General features: G+C 45.5%; 1 protein-coding gene across 1 annotated transcript in view; it reads left to right on the plus strand.

Moving 5' to 3' along the window:
• The first annotated feature begins 22,935 nt into the window (after positions 1 to 22,935).
• Positions 22,936 to 25,622, plus strand: part of fhip2a (FHF complex subunit HOOK interacting protein 2) — an 89,835-nt gene continuing 87,148 nt past the window's right edge. The window contains exon 1 of the mRNA XM_073027811.1: positions 22,936 to 23,237. Within this exon, the coding sequence (XP_072883912.1) occupies positions 23,193 to 23,237 (45 nt within the window). The 5' untranslated portion in view covers positions 22,936 to 23,192. The remainder of the gene's footprint in view (positions 23,238 to 25,622) is intronic.

Genomic DNA, 25,622 nt, shown 5'->3' on the forward strand with positions numbered 1-25,622 from the left:
GGAGGATAGTCCCTGGGCTGGAGGTGTCCTCCTTGTAGTCCTATTGGCGGGGGAGCGTGTCCGGCTTCCTGTTCTTTGACCCCAGATGGTACATGAGGGAAAACTTGAACCGTACAGAAAATAACACCCAACGGGCCTGGCGGGAGTTCAATCGTTTGGCGGTCTGAATATACCCCAGGTCTTTATGATCAGTCCATACCACAAACGGGTGTTCTGCCCCCTCCAGCCAGTGCCTCCATCCTTCCAGTGCTAGTTTGACCGCCAGCAGTTCCCATTTCCCCACTTTGTAATTCCACACGGCGGGGAACAGTCGACAGAGTAGAAGGCGCAGGGATGAAGCTTTTCGTCCGAACTTGATCATTGGAACAGGGCTGCTCCTATCCCGGAGTCAGAGGCGTCCACCTCGACAATGAATTGACGGGCTGGGTCTGGATGGACCAAGATGGGAGTGGTGGTGAACCGCCTCTTTAGGTCGGTGAACGCCGAGTCAGCTTCGGAGTCCCAACAGAAGTGGGTAGTAGGCGAGGTAAGCCGGGTAAGGGGGGCCGAACTTGACTGTAGTCTCTGATAAATCAGCAGTAGAAGTTTGCAAACCCCAGGAATCATTGAAGTTGTGTGCAGGTCGTGGGCCTAGGCCATTCTCCCACTGCCCGGATCTTCTCGGGGTCTGCTCTCACTTGCCCACTCTCAATGATATAACCCAGGAAGCTGACCGAAGGAACATGGAACTCACATTTCTCCGCCTTCACAAATAATTGGTTTTCCCACAGTCTCTGGAGGACTTGATGGACAAGGTGAACCTGTTCTTGGGGGGGGGGGGGGTACTATAAAATATCAGGATATCATCGAGGTAAATGAATAGGATAAAGTCCCTCAGTATGTCATTAATGAGGGCTTGAAAAACAGCGGGAGCATTGGTGAGGCTAAACGGCATGACCAAATGTTCGAAGTGGTCCAGAGGTGTATTAAAGGCCGTCTTCCACTCGTTCCCCCCTTCCTCACCCTGAGAAGGTCCAGCTTTGAGAAAGTGGTGGCTCCATGCAATGGTTCAAAAGCCAAACTAATGAGGGGTAAAGGGTACTTATTCTTAACTGTTATACTGTTTAGGCCTCTAATCAATACAAGGACGAAGGGACCCGTCTTTCTTTTCTACAAAGAAGAAACTGGTGCCCACAGATAAAGGTCTGATAATGCCCACCGCGAGGGACTCACTAATGTACTTTTCCATGGCCTCTCTCTCTGGTCGGGATAGGTTAAAGAGGTGACTGGTGGGTAGCGAGGCCCTGGGGAGAAGGTCGATGGCACAATCATATGGGCAGTGCGGAGTCAGGGAAAGGGCTGGTTGTTTACTGAATACCGGTCCCAGGTCATGGTACTCAGGACAAATCGAGGGGTTCTGGGGCAGGCAGAGCCACGGTAGCTTCCCTGGGAGATGGGGCTGACCGCAGACAGTTGGCGTGGCAAGACTGGCTCCATTTGGCTATCCTCCCAGTAGACCAGTCGATGTGGGGATTGTGTTGGGTCAGCCATGGATACCCTAGAACTACCGGGGCTTGAGGTGAATGTATGAGACTGAATCGTACCTCCTCCCGATGGTTGCCGGATAGGATCAAGGTCAGGGGCGGGGTACAGTCGGTCACCCGAGCCAGCAGTTTTCCGTATAGGGCCCAGGCCTCCAGGGGTTAGTTAGCGGTTCGCGAGGTATTCCAGCCTGGGAGGTTATGTCTTCATCCAGCAGGTTGCCCTCGACACCGGAATCCACCAGAGCAGACAGGAACAGAGACTGTCGTTGGTAATTCACGGTAGCCGGGATCTGCATCCGAGTCTGGGGGGCTGACGGGAGTATCGTCCAGCTCACCAGGTGTCCTCCTTTTTCACTGATGGCCGCTGAGGGCAGGTATCCCGGAAATGTCCTGGCTGGCCACAGTAGAAACAATTCCTAGCTCTCCACCTCCAAAGTCGTTCGGCCAGGGAGAGCCTGTTCCATCTCAGCTGCATCGGTTCCTCCCCCAGGGTGGTGGGGCCGTCAGAGCAGGAGCTACACTTGGAGCGGCTGGGGAAGGGAGGCTGGCTGGGACTGATAAGGTGGACCGTGGGCTTCCGAGAAACGGGGCAACTGGTTCTTTCTCTCAGCCGCTCTTGAAGTCGATTTTCTAATCTAGTGGCTAGCGAGATCAGAGAGTCCAGACAATCCGTGTCGTCCCTCACTGCCAGTTCATCCTTTATCTCGTCTGAGGTGCCCTGTCGAAAGACCTCCCGAAGGGCCTCGTCATTCCACCCCGAGTCTGCGGCTAAGGTCCAGAACTCGATGGAATACCTTGCTACGATTCGCGAACCCTGTCAAAGAGTCAGCAAGCGTTTGGCGGCGTCCTTATCGCAAATGGGTTGTTCGAAGACCTTCCTCATTTCATCAACAAAGGAGGGGAAGGAGGAACAAACCTCTGGTCTGTTATCCCATATCGCAGCTGCCCAAGCCAAGGCATCCCCTCGTAACAGCCTCATGATGTATGCAATCTTTGATTTATCTGGTGTAGGTACGTGGCTGTAGCTCAAAGACCAGAGAGCATTAAGATAGAAACTAAGAAACATAGAAAATAGGTGCAGGAGTAGGCTATTTGGCCCTTCGAGCCTGCACCACCATTCAGTATGGTCATGGCTGATCATCCAACTCAGAACCCTGTACCTGCTTTCTCTCCATACCCCCTGATCCCTTTAGCCACAAGGGCCATATCTAACTTCCTCTTAAATATAGCCAATGAACCGGCCTCAACTGTTTCCTGTGGCAGAGAATTCCACAGATTCACCACTCTCTGTGTGCAGAAGTTTTTCCTTATCTTGGTCCTAAAAGGCTTCCCCCTTTATCCTTAAACTGTGACTCCTCGTTCTGGACTTCCCCAACATTGGAAACAATCTTCCTGCATCTAGCCTGTCCAATCCCTTTAGAATTTTATACATTTCAATAAGATCCCCCCTCAATCTTCTAAATTCCAGTGAGTATAAGCCGAGTCGATCCAATCTTTCTTCATATGAAAGTCCTGCCATCCCAGGAATCAATCTGGTGAACCTTCTCTGTACTCCCTCTATGGCAAGAATGTCTTTCCTCAGATTAGGGGACCAAAACTGCACACAATATTCTAGGTGCGGTCTCACCAAGGCCTTGTACACCTGCAGTAGAACCTCCCTGCTCCTGTACTCAAATCCTTTTGCTATGAATGCCAACATACCATTTGCCTTTTTCACTGCCTGCTGTACCTGCATGCCCACCTTCAATGACTGGTGTACAATGACACCCAGGTCTCATTGCATCTCCCCTTTTCCTAATCGGCCACCGTTCAGATAATAATCTGTTTCCCTGTTCTTGCAACCAAAGTGGATAACCTCACATTTATCCACATTAAATTGCATCTGCCATGAATTTGCCCACTCACCTAACCTATCCAAGTCACCCTGCATCCTCCTCACAGCTAACACCGCCACCCAGCTTCGTGTCATCCACAAACTTGGAGATGCTGCATTTAATTCCCTCATCTAAATCATTAATATATATTGTAAACAACTGGGGTCCCAGCACTGAGCCTTGCGGTACCCCACTAGTCACTGCCTGCCATTCTGAAAAGGTCCCGTTTACTCCCACTCTTTGCTTCCTGTCTGCCAACCAATTCTCTATCCACATCAATACCATACCCCCAATACCGTGTGTTTTAAGGTTGCACACTAATCTCCTGTGTGGGACCTTGTCAAAAGCCTTTTGAAAATCTAAATATACCACATCCACTGGCTCTCCCCTATCCACTCTACTAGTTACATCTTCAAAAAATTCTATAAGATTCATCAGACATGATTTTCCTTTCACAAATCCATGCTGACTTTGTCCGATGATTTCACCGCTTTCCAAATGTGCTGTTATCACATCTTTGATAACCGACTCTAGCATTTTCCCCACCACCGATGTCAGACTAACCGGTCTTTAATTCCCCGGTTTCTCTCCTTTTTTAAAAAGTGGGGTTACATTAGCCACCCTCCAATCCTCAGGAACTAATCCAGAATCTAAGGAGTTTTGAAAAATTATCACTAGTGCATCCACTATTTCTTGGGCTACTCCTTAAGCACTCTGGGATGCAGACCATCTGGCCCTGGGGATTTATCTACCTTTAATCCCTTCAATTTACCTAACGCCACTTCCCTACTAACATGTATTTCCCTCAGTTCCTCCATCTCACTAGACCCTCGGTCCCTTACTATTTCCGGAAGATTATTTATGTCCTCCTTAGGGAAGACAGAACCAAAGTAGTTATTCAATTGGTCTGCCATGTCTTTGTTCCCTGTGATCAATTCACCTGTTTCTGACTGTAAAGGACCTACATTTGTCTTGACCAATTTTTTTCTTTTCACGTATCTATAAAAGCTTTTACAGTCAGTTTTTATGTTCCCAGCCAGTTTTCTCTCATAATCTTTTTTCTCTTTCCTAATTAAGCCCTTTGTCCTCCTCTGCTGGTCTCTGAATTTCTCCCAGTCCTCAGGTGTGCCACTTTTTTTTGCTAATTTATACGTTTCTTCTTTGGACTTGATACTATCCCTAATTTCCCTTTGTCAGCCACGGGTGCACTACCTTCCCTGGTTTATTCTTTTGCCAAACTGGGATGAACAATTGTTGTAGTTCATCCATGCGATCTTTAAATGCTTGCCATTGCATATCCATCGTCAACCCCTTAAGTATCATTTGCCAGTCTATCTTAGCTAATTCACGTCTCATACCTTCAAAGTTACCCTTCTTTAAGTTCAGAACCTTTGTTTCTGAATTAACTATGTCACTCTCCATCTTAATGAAGAATTCCACCATATTATGGTCACTCTTACCCAAGGGGCCTCACACGACAAGATTGCTAACTAACCCTTCCTCATTGCTCAATACCCAATCTAGAATGGCCTGCTCTCTAGTTGGTTCCTCGACATGTTGGTTCAGAAAACCATCCCGCATACATTCCAAGAAATCCTCTTCCTCAGCACCCTTACCAATTTGGTTCACCCAATCTATATGTAGGTTGAAGTCACCCATTATAACTATTGTTCCTTTATTGCACGCATTTCTAATTTCCTGTTTAATGCCATCCCCAGCCTCACTACTACTGTTAGGTGGCCTGTACACAACTCCCACCAGCGTTTTCTGCCCCTTAGTGTTATGCAGCTCTACTCATATCGATTCCACATCCTCCAGGCTAATGTCCTTCCTTTCTATTGCGTTAATCTCCTCTCTAACCAGCAATGCTACTCCACCTCCTTTTCTTTCCTGTCTATCCCTCCTGAATATTATATATCCCTGGATGTTGAGCTCCCATCCTTGGTCACCCTGGAGCCATGTCTCTGTGATCCCAACTATATCATATTCATTAATAACTATCTGCACATTCAATTCATCCACCTTGTTACGAATGCTCCTCGCATTGACACACAAAGCCTTCAGGCTTGTTTTTACAACACACTTAGCCCTTATACAATTATGTTGAAAAGTGGCTCTTTTTGTTTTTTTGCCCTGGATTTGCCTGCCTGCCACTTTTACTTTTCACCTTACTACTTTTTGCTTCTACCCTCATTTTACACCCCTGTCTCTCTGCACTTGTTCCCACCCCCCTGCCAGATTAGTTTAAAGCCTCCTGAACAGCAGTAGCAAACGCTCCCCCTAGGACATTTGTTCCAGTCCAGCCCAGGTGCAGACCGTCCTGTTTGTACCGGTCCCACCTCCCCCAGAACTGGTTCCAATGCCCCAGAAATTTGAATCCCTCCCCCTTGCACCATTTTTCAAGCCACGTATTCATCTGAAATATCCTCCTATTTCTACTCTGACTAGCACGTGGCACTGGTAGTAATCCAGAGATTATTACCTTTGTGGTCCTACTTTTTAATTTATCTCCTAACTCCCTAAATTCACTTTGTAGGACCTCATCCCGTTTTTTACCTATATCGTTGGTACCTATGTGCACCACAACCACTGGCTGTTCACCCTCCCATTCCAGAATGTCCTGCAGCTGCTCAGAGACATCCTTGACCCGTGCACCAAGGAGGCAACATACCATCCTGGAGTCTCGTTTGCAGCCGCAGAAACGCCTATCTATTCCCCTTACAATCAAATCCCCTATCACTATAGCTCTCCCACTCCTTTTCCTTCCCTCCTGTGCCGCAGAGCCACCCATGGTGCAATGAACTCAGCTGCTGCTGCCTTCCCCTGATGAGACATCTCCCCCAACAGTATCCAAAATAGTATATCTGTTTAGGAGGGAGATGACCTCAGGGGACTCCTGCACTACCTGCCTACTGCTATGCTGTCTAGTGGCCACCCCTTCCCTTTCTGCCTGTGTAGCCTTTACCTGCGCTGTGGCCAACTCACGGAACGTGCTATTCACAACTTTCTCAGCATCGCGGATGCTCCAGTATGAATCCAATCGCAGCTCTAGACGCTCAATGCGGTCTGCCAGAAGCTGCAGTTGGACACACTTCCTGCACACACAGTCGTCAGGGACACTGGAAGTATCCCTGATTTCCCACATGCTGCAGGATGAACAAACCATGGGGCTGATCTCAGCTGCCGTGACCTACCCAATACTTGCCTCAACTTTTGAAACTTTCTCCTTTGAAAGGAACTTATCCGGCCTTACCTCACTTGGAGTGAAGCTTGTACTCCGCCTCTTCTTGTTGAAGCCTCTCGAGTCAAAGCCTCAAATCTCCACTCCTTCACTGGCCCACTCACTCACTCACTGGCCACTTTCCATTGTAACAGCAAGGCCTGGCACCTCCCCAGGTCCCCAGCGTAGGGTTCAGGCTCGGGGACATATGGCTCTCGAGGGGACTGTGTTGCTGATACCAGGGGCGACACCATCCCAAGCGGTGCAGTTTGGGTAGTCAGGATTCTTGGAGGGGACGGAGAAAGGGAAGCAGTCAGTCCACCTGCTCGCAGACCTTCCATACATTCATGGACAGTGTCCGAAGGTTTTCCATGACCTCCCTAAGTAGTTGGTCGTGGGCACCCTGACTGGTGAGGGCCTATTGTATGGGATCCACGTCCACTGGGTTCATTATGGCCAGTTCATTCTGTTACACAAGCAAGGCGGAGGACAAACCCAAGTGCAGAACACAGGCACGGAGGCAGAGTCAGGAGGCATTCTTGACATAGCGAGCGTGGAATCAGTATCCAGGAGCATTGCTGGGCTTAGAACTGGCAGTCCTGAGAACCATGAAACAAGGTTACTCACACCAGAGTCAACCAGTGAACTGGCAGCTCCTTGTTGTGATCACAGGGTTTTTATACTGCATTTGCTGATGGAAAGCAGGTGTGTGTAGTTAGTGGAACCTGGGAATGATTGGAAACTAAACGAAGTGATTGAGGCACAATTCCTGAGGTAAATAGCCAGGTGGGCGATTGCCAGAAGGGACCGTGACACACAGTTCTGTAACAGTTCTGGAATTTTCACCTAGCATCAAATTCTATTTATAATTTTAATAACCTTGTATAGTACCTGTGTGGAAAATACGTTCATGGACAAAATTTCTAGAAGTGTACAAAATACATTAATGTTGAAATTACATTACCTGGCAAATTTTCTAAAAGTGTACAAAGAGCCCACACCTCCACCTCTCGAAAATAGACACCTGCATAGTGCTTTCATACAAAATAAATCCTTTTAATTTTTGAAACCAGGACCAAAGCTGAGTTTTTGTTTAATTTTCAATCTGACACCAAATAAATTGGTTCAACAGAATGGAGTCTTCGCCAACTTCTACTTGCATCGATGAAATTTCAAGTCCTGTTTATCCTCTCCATTTCCTTCCAGAGCCTTCCATCAACAACCAAGAAAAGATGAAGTTGGTTCCATGTTTTCTTTATCTGTTATCTGTGCACTTCCTCTCCTCAAGGCATGGACTCCTCCAGATGGGGTGGTATCTCTCCCAAATGAGCTGATAGGACAACTATTATGGGAGCAACAACCCTAGGCTCAAACAATTCATGTTTTCTGTGTTTTTTTAAACATCAGGCATTGAGATGCATTGCACAATATCAAGAAAATTCCTGAAAATGTGGGGTGTCCTTAGTTACTAGTGAATAAACACACTCAACCATTAGCAGCATTCTTCCAAGGATTTTTTTATCCATATGTATGCAGCAATATTTAAATTTAAATTGGACATTTTTAGGGATAGGGAATAATTGTTCATAGAATGACTTGTATGTATAACCAGCCTGTTGCACTCAAGTTCATTGTGAAATCAGTGAGATGGTGCTGCATTTTGAACACATCCATATTGTTGATGACGTAAACCTTCGTCCGGCTAAAAATATCCTCCCTTCCTCCGACTAATATTTTCCTCCATTTATCTATTTATTGGACTGAAATAGTTAAATCAATATATGAAAAGGATTATATTCACAGAAAAAGAATTGTTAGCGAACTATTATAGTTCATGGAAAGATTCATTTACTGTCATGTTCTGCCCTCTAGTGGCATAACATTAGCATCACGGCTAGCCAACTGAGTATGATCAGCCAGAACCAAGTTGCAAAACGGAAATTTTTAATGCAAAAGGATAACAACATGAACATATAAGGAACAGGAAAATAAGCCGTTTTTCCTGCTCCCATCAGAACTCCATCACACTGCTGTCCTATAATTGAGTTTGTGTGCATTGTGCAGCTGCAGATACATAGTTTTCTGCTGAGAGTCGTAAAGTTTAGAATCAGGTGTATGGTCACTGGCATATGTTGTAAAATTTATTGTTATGTGCCAGCAGTACATTGCAATACATAGTAATAAAAATCTGATAACTACAATAAGAAAAAAATATAAGTTAAGTTAAATAAGTAGTGCAAAAAAAGTAGCGAGTTAGTGTTCCTGGGTTGAAGTCCATTCAGAAATTGGATGGCAGAGGGGAAGGAGCTGTTCCTGAATCAGTGAGTGTGTGCCTTCAGGCTTCTGTACCTCCTACCTGATTATAGCAATGAGAAGATTTATAAATGTTGTGTGGTGTTCAAAATTGTACTTCAGTATTTATATCTACGTATATAAATGCAAATAAGTGACTTGCGCAAGTCACGTAATTTCATTATTTAATCTGGAATTTAATTTTGAACCATCTCCCTTTGCCCTTAGATTTTAAAATGTCATTGAATTCCATCATTTCAAAGATGAGATACTTTGCATGGAGCTATGTGATGCACTTCTTGTGAAATGGGGTTCATCAATGTCACTTCCCTTTCTTGGCTCTCTGGCCATTTATTTCACTCTGACCTGTGTAGGATATTAAAAACATTTTTTATTCCAGACTCTACATACTTGCACATTGCTCGTGTTAGTGTTGAGCATTCAGTTCTGTGTTTTGGAGCTGCATCTCAGGATATTGAGAATCATTGCATGTGAACAGAACAAACAGACTAATGTATGAGAAAAGCCAACTGAATGGTAAAGAAAATATTCAGAAGAAATTCTGTCCGTCACTGATGCTAATAACGATGTTGCCACAAATCTGTTCTACGCTGACCTTGTGATGGTGAAGTCCAAATTCTGTTGCAGGAAGTTGGATGTGTGAAGTCTGTAATCCTGATGTCTGACATTGCTGTTTTATAGTATCTCTCAATGCAGTTTGGAGGTCTGTCTGTCTGTCTAGGTACTATATCCGATGCAGACGTTGGTGACGATGGTTTTCCATACAGATCTATCCCTTGTTCTTTGGATGACTTCCATTTCCTCGATGTGTAGCCACCTGGCTAGGCTTTTGATGTACATAAGCCGAGATCTTCCTCTAGGTTTGCTCCCCTCGATCTTTCCGGAGAGTGTGAGTTGTTCTAAGTTCATCTTTCTACATGATGTGTCCTAGGAATCTGAGTTGTCTTTCTCTTATTGTCGGTATGAGTGATCTAACTGCTTGGGCTCTTCAGAGAACTTCTTCATTTGATGTCCATGGTATTTTTAACATTCTCCTGTAGAACCATAATTCAGCTGCTTCTAGTCTCTTTTCCATTGCTGGGGAAATGGTCCAGCGTTCACTTCCGTAAGTCAGGATAGAATAAATGTCGCACTGCAGTATTCTGTTTTTAGTGTACCTGCTCATCTTTCTGTCTGTTAATACGGTCTTCATTTTCTGGAAAGCTTCTTTCACCATTGCTATTCTGTATTTGATATCTGTATTGCACCTGCCATCACTTCTTATTTGGCTGCCAAGATATCTGAATTTGTTGGAGAAGCTTGGAGATACTTTCATCAAATCTGTTGCATGTTCTCTTTACAGGGTTCCCTGTGAGATCAGTCCTGAACTGCTTAAATGAAATCTGTAGGACTTGTGCCAAACCAGTGGAGACGACTGTTCTTTGAACTGATTTATGATCAACCCTTTCTGAACAGCCCTGTCTCAGATCTCCATCCAAGATCATTTTTGGAGACATCGGTCTTCTATCTAGTAAATGCGGTCTTACCTACTCAACCTATACTTGTTGTAGCATTTCCTCAATGGCATTCCCAGACTTCAATGCTGCCATTGTGTCCTGCAGTAATTAATGTGACAATAATCAGATATGTTTTGTGATGTTTATTGATGGCCAAGAAGCACTCTTTTTTTTGCTCACCTTCAGAATAATATTAGTGAATCTTTTCAGTTTATCAGAAATGACAGAGTTGCCTTGAATATTTTTTCACAATTAGATCAGATGGGACATGTGTTGAACATTCCTGCTCCAAGTCCTTAAAGATGAAACAGCAACTCATCGAATGCAATAAAGATATGGAATTCCTGAGTTTTCACTCTTTCCCTGTTTATTGAATTGTATTTTCTACTGTTTCATCTGAATCAGACCCCAAACACAAAGATGTTGGAGTAATAAGCAAGATTCTGGACTGTTTATTCATTTCTATAGTTGCTGCCTGACTGGTCGAGGTCCTCTAGCATCGTGTGTGTTGCTCTGGATTTCCAGCGTCTGCAGAATCTCTTCTGTTTATGATTTGCTACTCCACTGCGAAGTCTCTTTAAGGTTATGTTTATCCTGAAGATGTTTAAATCTTCTATTCTACAGGAGCTTAGTGAGACCCTCTCTCACTGCTCCCCTTCTGTGATCTCTGCTGCCCTCCAATTCTCCAACTTGCTACCACAGCCGCATATACTTTGCCCATCCACCTGGCTTCACCTTCCAGCTAGTCCTCCTTCCCCTTTCCCTGCCTTTTCATTCTGGCGTCTTCTCCCTTCCTTCCCAGTTCTGAAGAAGGGTCTCAGCCCAAAATATCGACTGTTTATTCATTAACAAGAGAAAATCTGCAATTGCTGGAAATCCAAAGCAACACACACAAAATGCTGGAGGAACTCAGTGTTTGCTCAGCAGTGACTACTGAGTTTCTCCAGTGTTTTCTGTGAATTACATTGGAGGAATTCAGTGGGTCAGGCAGCAGCCATGGAGGGAAATGGACACTTGATATTTTGCATGGAGGTGCTTCAACTGGACTGTTATCCTTTAATTTGGACAAATTCTGCACTGGAACAAAAACGTAGGGAAACAGTTCATTCACAGGCACAGATCTGATGCATCTATAGGCCCATTATGTGCCCTGTCGTATTCCATGGAAGATCATGATCTTTGCATGACTATGATTGTTCTTGGCAAATTTTTTTTACAGAAGTGGTTTGCCACTGCCTCCTTCTGGGCCGTGTCTTTACAAGATGGGTGGCCCCCAACCATTAGCAATACTCTTCAGAGACTGTCTGCCTGGCGTCAGTGATTGCATATCCAGGACCAACCACTCATATGACCATCCACCACCTGCTCCCATGGCTTCACGTGACCCTGATGAGGGAGGGGAGAGGCCAAGCAGGTGCTACACTTTGCCCAAGGGTGACCTGCAAGCCAGCAGAGGGAGGGAGTGCCCTACACCTCCTTTGTTGGAAGCAATAGACAGTAGGTGCAGGAGTAGGCCATTCAGCCCTTCTAGCCAGTACCGCCATTCACTGTGATCATGGCTGATCATACACAATCAGTACCCCGTTCCTGCTCTCTCCCCATATCCCTTGTCCCCACTTGTCCCCACCTGGCCGTCTGTAGGATACAGAGCGAATTCAGGACAAGTGTATTAACGTCAGGGCTCTGACTTTCGGCACCTTCACAGCCTGATCGTGGAAACAGTGTAACTCAGCAGACAAGGTAAGCAACAGCATTAACTTGAGGAGCGGCAGATTTGTCATCGGCAGACAGAATTAGCAGAATGTTCCACCTGTCAGTCCGGATATTCGGATGCTATGGAACCTTTCGGGATTAAACCAAGCAAGAGAGGTAGAGTGAAGGATCAGTCCACTGCCCTCTCAGTGTGTTACATACGAAGCTGGGCAGGGAGTTCAAACTTTGTGAAAAGATAGTGTTGTTGCAAGGGCAAAAAGAGAGTGGATGCAGGTGTCCACACAAAGTGCTGGATGAACTCCGCAGGGCAGGCAGCATCTGTGTAAAAAAGCACAGTCGGTATTTTGGGCTAAAACCCTTTAGCAGGACTGGAGGAAGAAAAGCTGAGGAGCAGACTTACAAGGTGGGGGGGGAGAGAAAGAAACACAAGGTGATAGGTGAAACTTGAAGGGGGAGGGATGAAGTAAAGAGCTGGGAAGTTGATTGGTGGAAGAGATACAGGGGACCATGGAAGGAAGGAAAGGGGGGAGAAGCACCAGAGGAGGTGATGGGCAGGCAAGGAAATAAAGTGAGAGAGGGAAATGGTGAAGGAGAGGGGAGGGTTGGGGGGGCATTACCAGAAATTTGAAAAATTGATGTTCGTGCCATCAGGTTGGAGGCTACCCAGAGAGAATATAAGGTGTTGTTCCTCCATCCTGAGTGTGGCCTCATCCTGACAGTGGAAGAGGCCATGGATAGACATAGGGAATGGGAAGTGGAATTAAAATAGGTGGCCACTGGGAGATCCGGTTTTTTCTGGCGGACGGCGCATACATTCTTAACAAACCAGTCTCCCGATCTCCGCCAGGTCACACCGGGAGCACCGAACACAGTATATGACCCTAACAGACTCACAGGTGAAGTGTTGCCTCACCTGGGAGAACTGTTTGGGACTCTAACTGGTAGTGAGGCAAGAGGTGTAGCACTTGTTCCCTTGCAAGGATAAGTGCCAGGAGGGATATCAGTGGGGAGGGACAAATGGGCAAGGGGCATTTCACCTACCACCCCACCAGCCTCTGCGTCCAGAACATAATTCTCCGAAACTTCTGCCACCTCCAACAGGATCCCTCCACCAAGCACATCTTTCCTTTCTCATCACTTTCTGCTTTCTGCAGGAATCACTCCCTACGTGACTCCCTTATCCATTCATCCCTTCCCACTGATCTCCCTCCTGGTACTTAGAAAGCATTTGATAAGGTGCTTAGCAAGATAAAACCTATGGTGTTACAAGAAAGAAACTGGCATGGGTAGAGGAATGGCTGACAGGCAGGAAACAGCAAGGGGGAATAAAAGGGGCCTATTCTGATTGGCCGCCAGTGACTAGTGGTGTTCCTCAGGGGTCAGTATTGGAACCACGACTTTTGACATTGTTTGTCAGTGATTTGGATAATGGAATTAATGGCTTTATGGCAAAGTTTGCAGATGATACGAAGATAGGTGGAGGGATAAGTAATGCTGAGGAAGCAATGTGATTGTAGCAGGACTTAGACAAATTGGAAGAATGGGCAAAAAAATTGGCAGATGGAATACAGTGTTGGGAAATGTATGAATGCATTTTGGTAAAAGGAACAATAGTGCGGACTATTATCTACATGTGGAGAAAATTCAAACATCAGAGGTACAAAGGGACTTAGGAGTCCTCATGCAAAACTCTCAGAAGGTTAATTCAACGGTTGAGTCTCTGGTAAAGAAGGCAAATGCAATGATACCCCTTATTTCAAGGGGAATAGAATATAAAAACAAGGAGATAATGCTGAGGCTTTATAAGACACTGGTCTTATGCATATGGATTATTGGGCCCCTCATCTCATAAAGGATGTATTGTCATTGGAGAGTCCAGAGGAGGTTCACAAGGATGATTGCAGGAATGAAGGGGTTAATATATGAAGCGCGTTTGGCAGCTTTGGGCATATACTCACTCAGATTTAGAAGAATGTGGGGGGATCTCATCGAAACCTACCAAATGTTGAAAGGACTAGATAGGGTGGATGTGGAGAGGGTGTTTCCTCTGGTGAGGGTATCCAGAACTAGAGAGCACAGCCTCAAAACTGAGTGGCGACCTCTTAGGACAGAAGTAAGGAGGAATTTTTTTTTGCCAAAGAGTGGTGAATCAGTGGAATGCTCTGCCACAGACTGTGTATAAAGCTAAGTCCATGGGTATATTCAAAGCAGAATTTAATAGATACTTGATTGGTCAAGGCATCGAGGAATATGATGAGAAGGCATCTGTATGGGGTTGAATGGGATTCAGGATCAGCCTTCAGGACCGGAGTCAAAGGGCTAAATAGATAGATAGATAGATAGATAGATACTTTATTCATCCCCATGGGGAAATTCAGCATTTTTTCCAATGTCCCATACACTTGTTGTAGCAAAAACTAATTACATACAATACTTAACTCAGTAATAATATGATATGCATCTAAATCACTAACTCAAAAAGCATTAATAATAGCTTTAAAAAAAGTTCTTAAGTCCTGGCAGTTGAATTGTAAAGCCTAATGGCATTGGGGAGTATTGACCTCTTCATCCTGTCTGAGGAGCATTGCATCGACAGTAACCTGTCGCTGAAACTGCTTCTCTGTCTCTGGATGGTGCTATGTAGAGGATGTTCAGGGTTTTCCATAATTGACCGTAGCCTACTCAGCGCCCTTCGCTCAGCTACCGATGTTAAACTCTCCAGTACTTTGCCCACGACCTAATTCTACTCCGATGTCTTGTGGTCTTATGGTCTTAAAAAGTGAATTATACTCCGGGGTTCTGATATTACCGTTGTGGTTAATTTCACCTGAAGTCTACTGACTGTCGACACTGAAACTCTATCTGTCGTACTTGCCAAACAAAAGAGCACTTGGTAAGAGTTTGCTGATTTTGGCCTCCATTCAAAGCAGAACGTTCCACAGCAGCACAATGCGCAGTTACGGAGCGGTTTGGAATGCACTCAGATGGTCTAGGCCAGTTCCCCCATATGAATGGTTTTAAAGATTAACGACAGACCCATTCCCTTTGAACTCGACACTGGGTGCACTGTTACTCTCTGTAGTGAAAAGACACAGGTAGATATGCTTAGCCCTGACTCTCTGCTAACACCTATGCCTCTGCATTACAGACTGAAGGCCTACACAGGGGAGCAGTTCCAGCTGCTTGGTTGTGGCAGGGCTCTACTCTTCTTCAGCATGAAAACCATTCGCACCAACTACCAGTGCATATCACTAAGGGAGAAGGAGTGAACTTGAGCATGATTGGCTGCAGCAAGTGTATGTCCCATGTGTGCATCGGATGAAAACTGACATGTCCGTCAAGAGCTTACTCAAGCAATATTAGCTTCCTTTCAGCAATCCCAATGAGAGTAAGCTTACGGATACCAAAGTACATCTTCCAGAATCAGGCTCCTGTTCACCCTGTACACATCAGACTTCCAATATAACTCGGAGTCCTGCCATGTGCAGAAGTTCGCTGATGACACGGCCATAGTGGGGTGTGTCAGGAATGGACAGGAGGAGGAGTATAGGAAACTGATTCAGGACTTTGTGATATGGTGCAACTCAAACTACCTGCATCTCAATATCACCAAGACCAAGGAGATGGTGGTGGACTTTAGGAGATCTAGGCCTCATATGGAGCCAGTGATCATTAATGGAGAATGTGTGGAGCAGGTTAAGACCTACAAGTATCTGGGAGTACAGTTAGACGAGAAGCTAGACTGGACTGCCAACACAGATGCCTTGTGCAGGAAGGCACAGAGTCGACTGTACTTCCTTAGAAGGTTGGCGTCATTCAATGTCTGTAGTGAGATGCTAAAGATGTTCTATAGGTCAGTTGTGGAGAGCGCCCTCTTCTTTGTGGTGGCGTGTTGGGGAGGAAGCATTAAGAAGAGGGATGCCTCACGTCTTAATAAGCTGGTAAGGAAGGCAGGCTCTGTCGTGGGCAAAGTACTGGAGAGTTTAACATCGGTAGCTGAGCGAAGGGCGCTGAGTAGGCTACGGTCAATTATGGAAAACTCTGAACATCCTCTACATAGCACCATCCAGAGACAGAGAAGTAGTTTCAGCGACAGGTTACTATCGATGCAATGCTCCTCTGACAGGATGAAGAGGTCAATACTCCCCAATGCCATTAGGCTTTACAATTCAACCGCCAGGACTTAAGAACTTTTTAAAAGCTATTATTAATGCTGTTTGAGATAGTGATTTAGATGCATATCATATTTTTTTTTTTTACTGAGTTAAGTATTGTATGTTATTAGTTTTGCTACAACAAGTGTATGGGACATTGGAAAAAAAAGTTGAATTTCCCCATGGGGATGAATAAAGTATCTATCTATCTATCATATATGCTTCACCCCAAAGTTGTAGCGGAGCTTACGCGATAACAAGAAACCAGGATTATTGAACCAGTGAGATTTTCACACTGGCAACCCCTAATGTGCCAGTAGTCAAGAGTGATGGAAGCATGCAAATATGTGGAAACTACAAGATCACAGTAAATTTAAGCCTACCCATCAAGATATACCCAATTCCAAGGATAGAAGACATCTACGCGACACTAGGAGGTGGAAAATTCTTCACTAAACTTGGCCTTGCACATGCATACCAACAGCCTGAGCTAGAAGAACAGTCAGAGAGCCAAAGAGAGTCAAAGAGTCCAGTATATGATGCTCCCATTTGGCATAAATTCAGATTTGGCAATATTCCAATGTCTTATCAAATCTTACATTAAGACCTGCTCAACACAGATGATATTCTGCTTACTGGGTCAATCCAAGAATAATCTTGATAAAATTTCTCCCAACAGATGCAACTTGGTCTGTGACTGAATTGGCAAATTGTGTAGAAGACCTGCGTTTCCACTTGGATTCCAAAGGTATACATCCAATAAAAGAAAAGCTTTGCCCCATTTTTGAAGCCCCAGTACCAAGGAATATCCATGACCAAGTCAAGTCACTTTTATTGTCATTTCGACCATAACTGCTGGTACAGTACATAGTAAAAATGAAACGACGTTTTTCAGGACCATGGTGTTACATGACACAGTACAAAAAACTAGACTGAACTACGTAAAAAAACAGCACAGAGAAAGCTACACTAGACCACAGACCTACCCAGGACTGCATAAAGTGCACAAAAACAGTGCAGGCATTACAATAAATAATAAACAGGACAATAGGGCAAGGATCTTCACTCCTCTCAGGGTACATTCAACCATTATGCCAGATGTGTTTCATCAGAGCCATACTTTTGCTGTGCTTAACGATCTATTGAAGAAAGGTACGAGGTGGCCAAACAAATGCTGACTCAATTCTGAGCATGAACACACTTCAGACCTGGGGCGCTGATAGCTTTCTACTGTGATGCCTCCCCAGCTGGTGTTGGTGCTGTGCTAACCCAGAAGAGTATGGATGGTGATGAAAAGCCTGTCGCTTTCACGTCACGCACCCTTAACCCGGGCAAACGAAACTACGCACGGTTTGACAAGGAAGCCTTGGCAGTTTTGGGGTCATGCGTTTTCACCATGACCTGTATGACCATGTTTGGAGATTCATATGGACCTCAAGCTATTGGTGGGATTGCTTGGTGAGAGCAAAGCCGTGCTGCAGATGGCGTCACCGAGGATGAAACGGTGGGCCCTATATCTGTCCGCTCACCAGTACACAATACCTTATGTTCCCGGTAGAAACAACAAAACCGCAGAAGCCTTAAGTCGCCTGCTGTTACTGGAATATCTCATAAATCAGAACTTCCTGGAGAACTAGTAGTACTGATGGACTAGGTCAAAAAATCTCTGATCACTGCTTCTCAGGTAAAAGAAACTGAGCAAGATGTAACATTGGCACAAGCAAAGAGGCATGCAGAAGATGGGTGGCCAACTAATGTGCTACCCTCTGCCAAGCATCAAAAAAAGCTTTGCATCTATGACGGTTGTCTACCACAGGGAACTCGTAATTCCTACACGATTACAGTCCCCTAACCTGAAGGGTTACGTCAGGGAAAATCACATATGAAGGCACTGGCCCGGAATTACATTTGGTGGCCGAAAATTGATGAAGACGTTGAGCACATTGTTCAGGCATGCGACCCATGCCAGCAGTCTTGACCTTTAATTGCTCCTGTACCTATGGTTCCATGGCATTGGCCCACCAAACCCTGGAGACATCTACACATTGACTACACAGGTCCAATGGATGGTCACATGCTATTGGTAGTTGTCAAAACAATAAACATTTTATGCACCCTATTTTATATGCATGAAATCCCCAATACTGTGGTCTGTGATAATGGTCCAGCATTTACAAGTCAGGAAATCAAACAATTTTCACAAAACAATGGATTTCAACTGCAACCCATCATCAAACGGTGTGGCTGAAAGAGCTGTTCAGACAGTCAGGCAAAGGGTACAAAAGAAAAACGGGGATGTGTGCACCAGGATCAACTGGCTTTTGTTTGGGTATTGAATAACCTCACAAACTACCACAGCTTTCCCTCCGAACTGTAGATGGGCCTTCCCGATTGGATTTATTACACCCAGAGCTGGAGGCCCAAGCAAGAGACAGACCAAAGACAATGGAAGTGCAGTACGATTCAAATACGGAACATCGCATTTTGAGTTGGGAGATCCAGTTTACGTTCACCTGAACCCTGGGAGCTGAAGGTGGATGAGAGGAGAAGTTGTGGTGAAAAAGGGCCGACAAGTTACTTCAGCACTTGAGGATGGTAGTGTATGCCGCGGACATGTACGTCAGGTTATGGCCAAATGAATTCCTCATTTCAGAACGAGCCGGTGAACAAGATCGGTTAGCACCGCAATCTATCGAAGCAGAATCCCCAGATGAAAGCTCTGAATCCGGACCAACACTCGATTCCGGGGCTTCAGGATTGTGCCGATCAGAAACCAGTGGAATATTATCAAGCTGAAAGCTTACAGGTGGAGAAGTGTCCTATCCACCAGGTGATGTCATGTGTCATCGCGTGATTGGATGATTTCATGTACCTGTCCATCTATCAATTAACATTTGACCTATAACCCTGTGTGTGTGAAGCTGTTCATTGTTTCCGGGTGACTATCAGTCACGCAAATCTACCCGGCTGCACTGGACGTGGTAAACATTCTGTCCCTGTCTCCGGGTTTCTCCTTCATTGTAACAGAGACCGGAGGTCAGAGGCGGTGTGTGTGAGTGAGGGGGCTTGCTTTGCTGCTGTCGTTGTTGGTGTTATTGTTGTGTGTCTTGTTCTGCTGGACATTGTGGGCATGTTCTGTCAGCACTGGAATGTGTGGCAATGCTTGTGGAGACACTCTTTGTTAACGCAAGCAAGCCTTTGGCTGTCTGCTTTGATGGACGTGTGATGAATGACTGAATCTGAAGCAAAAGGTACCGGACTGCTGGAGAAATTGAGCAGGTTGAGCAAAGGACGATGTTCCAGGTCTCAAGGCAAGATCTGGACCTGAATCATTGACGATCTTCTTTCCTCCACAGGTGATGGTACTGGGGAATCCGTGGTGGACGTCCCCACTATTCAGATCAAGCTCTCTTCTCACTGCTGCCATCAGAAAGAAGATATAGTCAAGTCGAGTCACTTTTATTGTCATTTCGACCATAACTGCTGGTACAGTGCATAGTAAAAATGAGACAATATTTTTCAGGACCATGGTGTTACATGACACAGTACAAAAACTAGACTGAACTATGTAAAAAAATAGCACAGAGGAAAAAAAAACACATATCAACTACACTAGACTACAGACCTACACAGGACTGCGTAAAGTGCACAAAAACAGTGCAGGCATTACAATAAATAATAAACAGGACAGTAGGGCATGGTGTCAGTCCAGGCTTCGGGTATTGAGGAGTCTGATAGCTTGGGGGAAGAAACTGTTACATAGTCTGGTTGTGAGAGACCGAATGCTTCGGAGCCTTTTCCCAGACGGCAGGAAGGAGAAGAGATTGTATGAGAGGTGCATGGGGTCCTTCATAATGCTGTTTCCTTTGCGGATGCAGCGTGTAGTGTAAATGTCCGTGATGGCGGGAAGAGAGACCCCGATGATCTTCTCAGCTGACCTCACTATCTGCTGCAGGTTCTTGCGATCCAAGGTGGTGCAATTTCCGAACCAGGCATTGATGCAGCTGCTCAGGATGCTCTCTACAACCCCTGGAGAGTGTGGTGAGGATGGGGGGGTGGGAGTTGGACTTTCCTCAGCCTTCGCAGAAAGTAGAGACGCTGCTGGGCTTTCTTTGCTATGGAGCTGGTGTTGAGGGTCCAGATGAAATTCTCCGCCAGGTGAACACCAAGAAATTTGGTGCTCTTAACGATCTCTACCAAGGAGCCTTTGATATTCAGCGGAGAGTGGTTACTCCGTGCCCTCCTGAAGTCAACAACCATCTCTTTTGTTTTGTTCACATTTAGAGACAGGTTGTTGGCTCTGCACCAGTCCGTTATCCGCTGCACCTCCTGTCTATAAGCTGACTTGTTGTTCTTGCTGATGGGACCCACCATGGTCGTGTCATCGGCGAACTTGATGATATGGTTCGAGTGGCTGTGGATTAGCTGGGTGTGTGCACGCTTTGCCCCTCTGATGGCCCAGGACAGTTTGGCCCTCGCTGTTGTTATGGCTGCCTTGTCGCCTGCTCTGAAGGCGGAGTCGCGGGTCCTCAGCAGTGCACACACCTCCGCGGTCATCCATGGCTTCTGGTTAGCGCGTGTAGTGATGGTCTTGGACAGAGTAACATCATCAATGAACTTGCTGATGTAGCTGGTCACTGATGCTGTGTACTCCTCTAAGTTGGTAGAGTCGCCATTGGTTGCAGCCTCCCTGAACATGTGCCAGTCAGTGTGCTCAAAGCAGAGATGGCTCCTGCTGGCCAGGTTTTCACCTGCTTCTGACCTGGTCTGGAGTGCCTGACCTGTATGCTGTATGCTGTATGCTGGGATTAGCATAACAGAGATGTGGTCTGAGTATCCGAGGTGGGGGCGGGGCTCTGCCCGGTACGCGTCGGGGATGTTTGTATAAGCAAGGTCCAATGCGTACTCCCCCCTCGTTGCAAAGTCCACATACTGATGGAATTTGGGGAGCACTGACTTGAGGTTTGCGTGGTTAGAATCACCAGCAACAATAAACAGTCCATCAGGGTGTGCGTTCTGCAGTTCACTAATAGTCCCGTACAGTTCACAGAGTGCCTCCTTAGCATTAGCGCTGGGGGGAATGTACACACCAAATATAAGGACAGAGTTGAATTCCCATGGCAAATAAAATGGTCTGCATCGAACTGCCACAAACTCCACTAGCGACGAGCAGTGTCTGGAAACCAGCACAGAGTTCTTACACCATTCGGTGTTGATGTAAATACACACACCACCACCGTGAGTCTTACCGGAGACAGCTGCATCCCTGTCTGCTCGAAACAAGACGAGCCCGTCTAACTGAATAGTGGCGTCCGAAATCCCATCAGTGAGCCATGTCTCTGTGAAGACATACGCGGAGCAAACTCTGTACTTCCACCGAGTATTACGTTGGAGTCGGATGTAGTCCATTTTATTGTCCAGGGAGCGGACATTGGAGAGCAGAATGGACAGGAAAGCCAGCCGGCTAGGGTCTGCTTTTTGCCTCGCACGGACCCGTCTGCTTGCCTCGCTTCTGCTTCCTTGCACATCGCTTACGATGTCTCGATCTCTGGCTACCAGTATCAGGCAAGTCCGAGGAATGTAGGCCCGTTCCCCTCAGCAAGCCAACATCGCGTAATTCAGCCAGCAGATCTTTGTGGAGGTTTGTTTTTGGATGATCTCTGTATTGTAGTAGTATCTGGCAATGGTAGATAGCCGCTCTGTTATCCCTGTGCCCTAATCGAAAATTGTGTATCAAACTTAAATTAGAAAATTTAATTAAAGTAACACCAGGTCTGAAAGGCCGCTGCTGCCATGCCGCGCCGCCTCATGGGAGCCTCAGGACTCGCACCACCAGGTTTAAGAACAGTCTCTACCCTTCAACCATCAGGCTCTTGAACAAAATAGGATGACTACACTCACTTGCCCCATCATTGAAGTGTTCCCATAACTAGTGATCTCACTTTAAGGACTCTTTCTCTCATTATCTCATGTTTTCATTATTTATTGCTATTTATTTATATTTATATCTGCAGTCTTCTGCACTCTAGTTGATCTTTCATTGATCCCATTATAGTTATTATTCTATAGATTTGCTGAGTATGCCCACAGGAAAATGAATCTCAGGGCTGTATATGATGACATATTTGTACTTTGGTAATAAATTTACTTTGAACCTGAGGACATTTTGGAAATACTGACATGAAATAACTGATGCAAGAGACAGGGAAATATTGGAATAGAAAAGTGTATTTATGAAAAGTAGGTGACTAAAAAATGTTGCTTTATGAGCTACAAGAGTCTAAGGTGCCACTTTTCCGATCACAGAACCCGACTTTAATTTTTGAAAATTGCAAAGTACTGTGGAATAACTTATTTCTTTGATAAAACAAATGATCCTTTTTAATGACTGGTAGAGTTTGTTAAGCAATGCTCTGCCTTTAAGACCCACCCAATGCTATTCAGAGACCAGGACTTTCAATTGGCCCCGCCTCAGGGATGCCTCCTGCACTGAACTCTTTACTACCCCCTGGCCGCAGGATGATCATTGTGTCAGGCTGGCAGACTGCATCCTGCGCCCTCTAGTGCCAGGATGACTACTGCCTGCATTCTGCGCCCTCGGTGACGGGAGGCCCTCGCTGCTGCCACGCCCCTGGCGGCGGGAGGACCACGGCGCAGCTGGAACGAGCAGTCAGTAAGCGCACTGCCACCGTGTCGGTTGTGTGCTCACAAGGGCCGTCCAAAGTGTTTACTGTCTGCGTCTGTGGTCCGTCATCTGATTTCTTTTCCGTGTTCTGTATTACTGTTTTACTGTGTTGTGAGTCGAGGCCGTATGAACTGTCAGGCTGGATCGAACCAGGAAGAAGATTGAGGAATCCAAGGAGAAATTCCGCCGGGAGATCCGCGAGTCCAAGGCCAAGATGTTCACCAAATTCACCAACATCCTGCAGCAGGCGGTGGAGGCGGTGAGTCCCGGCCAGACCTGCCTAGCCCTGCCCTCCCCTCCCCTTCACTTTACCGCGGGATTCACACCGGGCCTAGGGACCTGGCATAACAATACTTCATGTATTTCCTTAACATTGCATCTTTTGCTTTGTTTCGATTTATTTCTAAAGCTTTATCAGGTACAGGCCTTGCGATAATTGAGCTGTCTCCTCCCCTCCAGCTTTCCTCCCCCACTTTGATGGTCCAATTCTTCTGGGGTGGGGAGAGTAGGCATTATATATTGCGACTGCGGCTACATTGTTGTCCTGGAACCAGCTGTTAGCCCCAGGCTTGACTTGTTCGTGCACAGTGTGACCCCCCCCCTCCCCCGCCAAACAGCCCCAGCACCTTGTATACAGGGTATGCTTAGGGGGAGGATATGTCTTTTGTCTGTGTAATTGCAAATTCCACTAGTTTGGGAGTGATCTGGAGAAAACGACGATTTCCTTTTCCAGACTGGAGAAACACTTGCTTTCGTTTATTTCTGCCTTTTCTGTTTGTAATTGCAATGGGCAATGCAAAAAGGAAACAAAGCAAGCAATAAATAAAGCAAGTGTGATTAATAATGCAGAACTTATGAATAAAGGCAGGTTGGTCATTAACTAATCTCTTTGTTTTAGGAAGTCTGCATACTTAGAAACAACAATGTGTTTCAGCACATTGACACTATGAAGGGAAATAACCTGAAAATTTGCTTTATTATGCTTATACTCTCACTTTTTATTCCTCTCTGTCCACTTTTCCATCTCTACTACATAAAGTGCTTTGAGGGATATTTTTCCAAATTAATACTAAATTAGAGTTTATCTCAAGAAACTTGGAGATAGTTGCCGAATTTTACCTTTCAAGCTATAATTCTTAATGGAGTATTTGAACTACAGTGGTCATCATCATCATCATCATTATGTGCCTTTTGGAATGACAGAAGTGATTTGCCATTGCCTTCTTCTGGGCAGAGTCTTTATAAGACAGGTGACCCCAGCCATTAGCAATACTCCTCAGAGATTGTCTGCTTGGTGTCAGTGGTCACATAACCAGGACGTGACATGCACCACCTGCTCCCATGGCTTCATGTGACCCTAACTGGTGCTCTACCTTGCCCAAGGATGACCTACCTACATGCTAGTGGAGGGAAGAAGTGCCTTCCACCTGCTGTGGTAGAGATGCATCTCCAACCTATCATCCATCTGCAGTGGTATAGGGTTTAACTTGCTGGAAGATAGAAAAAAAACACCAGTCTTTTACAGAGGTGCAAAGGAGAAAGAACATGGACACTAATTAAGACTTTGAGAAGTTTGGTTAAAAATAAAGGAGTATTGGTTTAATTGAGCTGAGTTCAGAAAGAGTGGAAACAATGGGAGAGCTGAGAGTTGAGGTAACGAGCTTACAGAGGTGTGGTGCTTGTTTTAGAGAAACTATTGAGATCAAAGGGTGGCAGGGTGGAGATATGTCTCTACCAAAGGAGGTGTATGGTGCTCCTTCCCTCCACTAATGCGTGGGCCACCCTTGGGCAAGGTGTAGCATCTGCTTAGCCCCCCCACCCCCAATCAGGGCCACATGAAGCCATGGGAGCAGGTGGTGCATATCACAATTCCTGGTTATGCTATCACTGACGCCAGACAGACAATCTCTGAAGATTATTGATAATGGCTGGGGTCACTCCTCTTGTAAAGACACTGCCCAGAAGAAGATAATGGCAAAACACTTATGTAGAAAAATTTGCCAAGAATAATCATGGTCATTGATAGACCATGATCCCCTGTGTCATACAACATGGTACATAATGATGATCAAATTTACCAATAAGTGGTTTTTTTTGGAAGGTACGATCATCCTTTCATTGGAGAACACTTGGCTAGTATTTGATATCATTTTGTATGGTGTTTTACAGGGGAACAAATCAGTCTTTTGAATAGTATGGATATGTGTTTAGCAAAATAAACTTGATCAGAATTTGCCTGATTCTTAGATTCATACCTGCCTCTGTCATGTAACTTTTTCTGGACATTTAATAATTACCATTTCTGTTTTTAGCAGTTATTGTATGAAGTGTCACTTGTATGTGTAAGTTGCACACAGATACCCACATGAAAAATTTTAAGCTTTAAGCCAAGCTAGACACTTTGTTAAAATTTCCATACTTTATGTGATCACACACTACCGGGACCCACAGTCCAAATTTCGGACAAATAAGTCAGCTGTCAAAAGTAAAATGTTGCTTTTGTTGCACAAAATGATTTTTTACTAATGTGCAGTGATAAATAAGCTATCCTGCTGTGAACAAACACACTGATCTCATGAACTGTGGTCACCGTGAGATGTTCTGCTGAAGGTCGCTTGGGTTAAAACATCCTTGTTTGTTTGTT

This window comes from Hemitrygon akajei, chromosome 23, assembly GCF_048418815.1.
Source record: "Hemitrygon akajei chromosome 23, sHemAka1.3, whole genome shotgun sequence".
Lineage (NCBI taxonomy): Eukaryota > Metazoa > Chordata > Chondrichthyes > Myliobatiformes > Dasyatidae > Hemitrygon > Hemitrygon akajei.